Source organism: Camellia sinensis, chromosome 12, assembly GCF_055761805.1.
Source record: "Camellia sinensis isolate YWXY chromosome 12, ASM5576180v1, whole genome shotgun sequence".
NCBI lineage: Eukaryota > Viridiplantae > Streptophyta > Magnoliopsida > Ericales > Theaceae > Camellia > Camellia sinensis.
This window is the reverse complement of record NC_138972.1, coordinates 88,443,081-88,446,310: the sequence shown is the minus strand read 5'-3', so window position 1 is coordinate 88,446,310 and position 3,230 is coordinate 88,443,081. Positions and strand designations below refer to the sequence as shown.

At 41.5% G+C, this 3,230-nt stretch overlaps 1 protein-coding gene across 1 annotated transcript; it reads right to left on the bottom strand.

The window, feature by feature from the left end:
- Positions 1 to 1,229: 1,229 nt before the first annotated feature.
- Positions 1,230 to 2,871, bottom strand: LOC145804617 (putative receptor-like protein kinase At1g33260). Its single transcript, XM_082899167.1, has one exon. It carries the CDS (start codon positions 2,769 to 2,771, stop codon positions 1,335 to 1,337), a length of 1,437 nt encoding a protein of 478 aa, XP_082755293.1. The 5' UTR covers positions 2,772 to 2,871; the 3' UTR covers positions 1,230 to 1,334.
- Between the last annotated feature and the right edge of the window lie 359 nt (positions 2,872 to 3,230).

The window sequence follows — 3,230 nt, the reverse complement described above, 5'->3', positions numbered from 1 at the left end:
AGAAGGAAGGTGACTAAGGGAGATGCTGCAATGGAACTGTGAGGGGTAGTGGGAGGCGCTACAAGGTGGTTTCTAAAGGTAGGGAAGGTAGCGTAAGACTGGTGGGGCAGTGGTACCAGCGCCGACGCTGACGTCGAATAAAGTTTGAGGTGTGTACTAAGTGGTGTGAGACTAAGAGAAAAAATGAAACGTTGTGGTGTATGTTAAGAAAAATTATATTTTTTCAAATTATTAAAGATGTGAATTAAGTAATGGTGTACCTTGAAACAAAATGTGGTGTATAAATAAAGGCACCCCTAATTAAGTCCCAAAAAAAAAAAACCTACTTATCAAACGAGGACTAAGAACATCCACAGTGAAGGTGTTAACCCTCCACTAGTGTCGGATGTTAACATTTTGGCCGGTTAAGTTTCATTTTGTTCATACAATGGAACTATTAAGGGTAATATTAATAGTGAAAGTTAGTGTCAAATGTTAAATAGTGTGGTACACTTTAACATATCCATGCACCACCACTCACTCATTAAATTAACAAACTCTTAATACACATATTTGAGCTTTACTTTTATTACTTTTTGTCATATAATACACTTTAATATGTATTTTTTAACACATCTATTGTGAATGTCCTAAAAGATAAAAGGTTTAAAATGAAATCAGTAAATATATTTCAAAACTAGAGGGGCCACTTTTTATCTAATTAACGCGTCAAAACTTAGGCCTCGCTTGAGAACAGGCTAATTTAGTAACTTTTTGATTATTTGACTAAAATATGAGTTAAAAAAAACTAATATGTTTGGGATGACTTTTTGACTTTTTACGAAAAGATGTGCAAAAAATAAAGAGAAAAGAGAATCTTTGACTTTTTGATATGAATTACTGACTTTTTGACTAATTTAATGATTTTTTAACTTTTTGACTAAAAATTAAAATTCCCAAACGAGATCTAAAACCTAATTAAACCCACACTAGACTAAGATGGGGGTTGGAAAACCCAGAGACCTTTGTTTGGTCCAATTTTTTAAATTATCGAAACACTGCCGTAGTAATCAAAATTAAGCATATATGCCATCCTCTCTAATTTATAATCTTATATGCCCATCCCAAATTTTATAATTATAAAACATTGATATCTATATTCTGTTGGCATAAAAAATTTTCGCTAAAAGACTCACAGCTAACCACTTCCATCATTATCACAAATTAAAATAACTAGCAAAAACAAAATATTAAAATCAACTTATCTGCCCCTCAAAAAATTTCAATAATTAAATTATTTAACACAAAATTTTAGTACTTTTTCATTTATAGCCCCAAAAATTGAATATTACCAGTTAGCGAGGGGCCAAAGAGACAGAAATATCCGTCGGAACCCTAACCTTATCCGTCCAAATCCTCGAATCCAAATACAGCTTCGATATCTTTCCGGCCACTCTCTGCATTCCGGGCCTCATCTCCGGGTCCACGTGTACGCATTCCAGCGCGACACGTGTTACCTTCTCCACAACCTCCACCGGAAACGAGTCCCTCAGCCTCCTGTCCACCCACCTCCTCAGCCTCGTCTCCACCCCTTCTCCGTCTCCGCCGCCGTCGCCGCCGTCTACGGCCTCCCTCGCCGCCTCAGTTACAGAGATTTTCCGGTAATCTCCGCTCCTCCTGTCGAATTTGTATTTCAGAGGCTCTTCGCCGGACAGGAGCTCCAGAATCACTACTCCGAACGCGTACACATCGGACTTCTGAGTCGCGATTCCGGTGCTTTTGAACTCCGGCGACATGTATCCCCTCACGCCTTCGAATTGCATCCCTCGACTATCCGATCTCTTCATCTCCGGCACCGATTCCGGCACTTCTTCTTCGATCTCACCGTAGTCTCTTTTTTGGAGAATTGGATCTTCTTTCCTGTGAACGGCCGTCTCGCCGCAGAGATCCGCGGCTCCGAAATGGCAGATCTTGGCGTTAAACGACGGTTCTGTTACAATTATACTACTACTCTTGATGTGCTTGTGAACGAGGCTAATGTTGAGTCCTGTATTGTTGTGTATGTAATCCAAACCGTGTGCGAGGTCAGTCGCGATCTGCATGCGCGACATCCAGGTCGAAATAACACTGAAATTAGGGTTTTTAGGGTTCCGAAGACATTCCGATAGGCTTGCGCCTTTAACAAAATCGTAAACGAAGTAAATGTGTTCGCCGGAGATAGAAACGCCGAGGAGCTTAATTATACTCATGTGGTGACTCCGGCAAATCACCGACAACCGCTCTCTCAACTGCGACAACTCTATCGATCGCCGGAACTTGCGTTGGAAAACGACGACGTCTTTGCCGCGGATGGTGCAGTGCCACGACGGCGAGGAGGAGGAGGAGTAGCGTTTAGAGAGGAAGTTGTTGGTGGCGGAGCGAATTTCGGCGAACTCGTAAATGTGAGGCCGTTCGGGCAACGTATCGCGGAGGCTGGACAAAGAGGTTCGGCTAGAGAGGGAGGTGGTTGTTCTGGAGGATTCGAGTTTGAAGCTGGATCCGGCGGCGGAGTAGCTGGCGCTGGCGGGGTTGCTGGTGGAGAGATCAGAAATCGCCGCCGGCGATTTTGGAGTGGGTGGCTTTGAGGGGGTTCTAGGGGTTCGAGTGGGGGTTCGAGTGGGGGTTCGAGTGGGCTCTGCTGCGTCCGTAGCCATTTTGGTTCTACACATGCGATTTGAGCAATAGTGAATGTAATTGTTTCGGAATTGGAATAAGGTTGAGAGTGAAATTGAGAGATGAGGTAGAGGAGTCATGAAGATGATTGAGAAGAAGTAAAAGAAGATGGAGCATGTTAAACAGTTTGGGGCTGTGAAGAAAGAGAAGATGGAGATTAAAAAGGGTTTTATGTAGATAGAGGCGAGCAAGGATCCTCTAGAGTGATTTTTTCCTAAAGTTTTCTAAAGTGCTACAGTGTATGGTTGAGATTTACTGGTAAGTCACATCAATTTTTCTGATGTGACTTGCCAGTAAATCTCAACCACACAATATAGCACTCTAGGAAACTTTAGGAAAATTTCACTCTAGAGAATCCTTGGTGGATAGGGGCGGCAGATTGGTAAAGCGCACTAGTGTGAGCATAACTATTGCTTACTCAATTTTTTTTATTTTTATTTTTCTTATTATTCATTAGCATCCAACACCTTTAGCCTATGTTTCGGAACTGAGTTGGTTTTTTAATTTTTTAATTTTTTTAATTATTTTAATTTAAGCTA

Excerpts from the sequence above, each read along its gene's own strand:
- LOC145804617 (XM_082899167.1), bottom strand. The coding sequence starts at position 2,771 with ATGACTCCTCTACCTCATCTCTCAATTTCACTCTCAACCTTATTCCAA.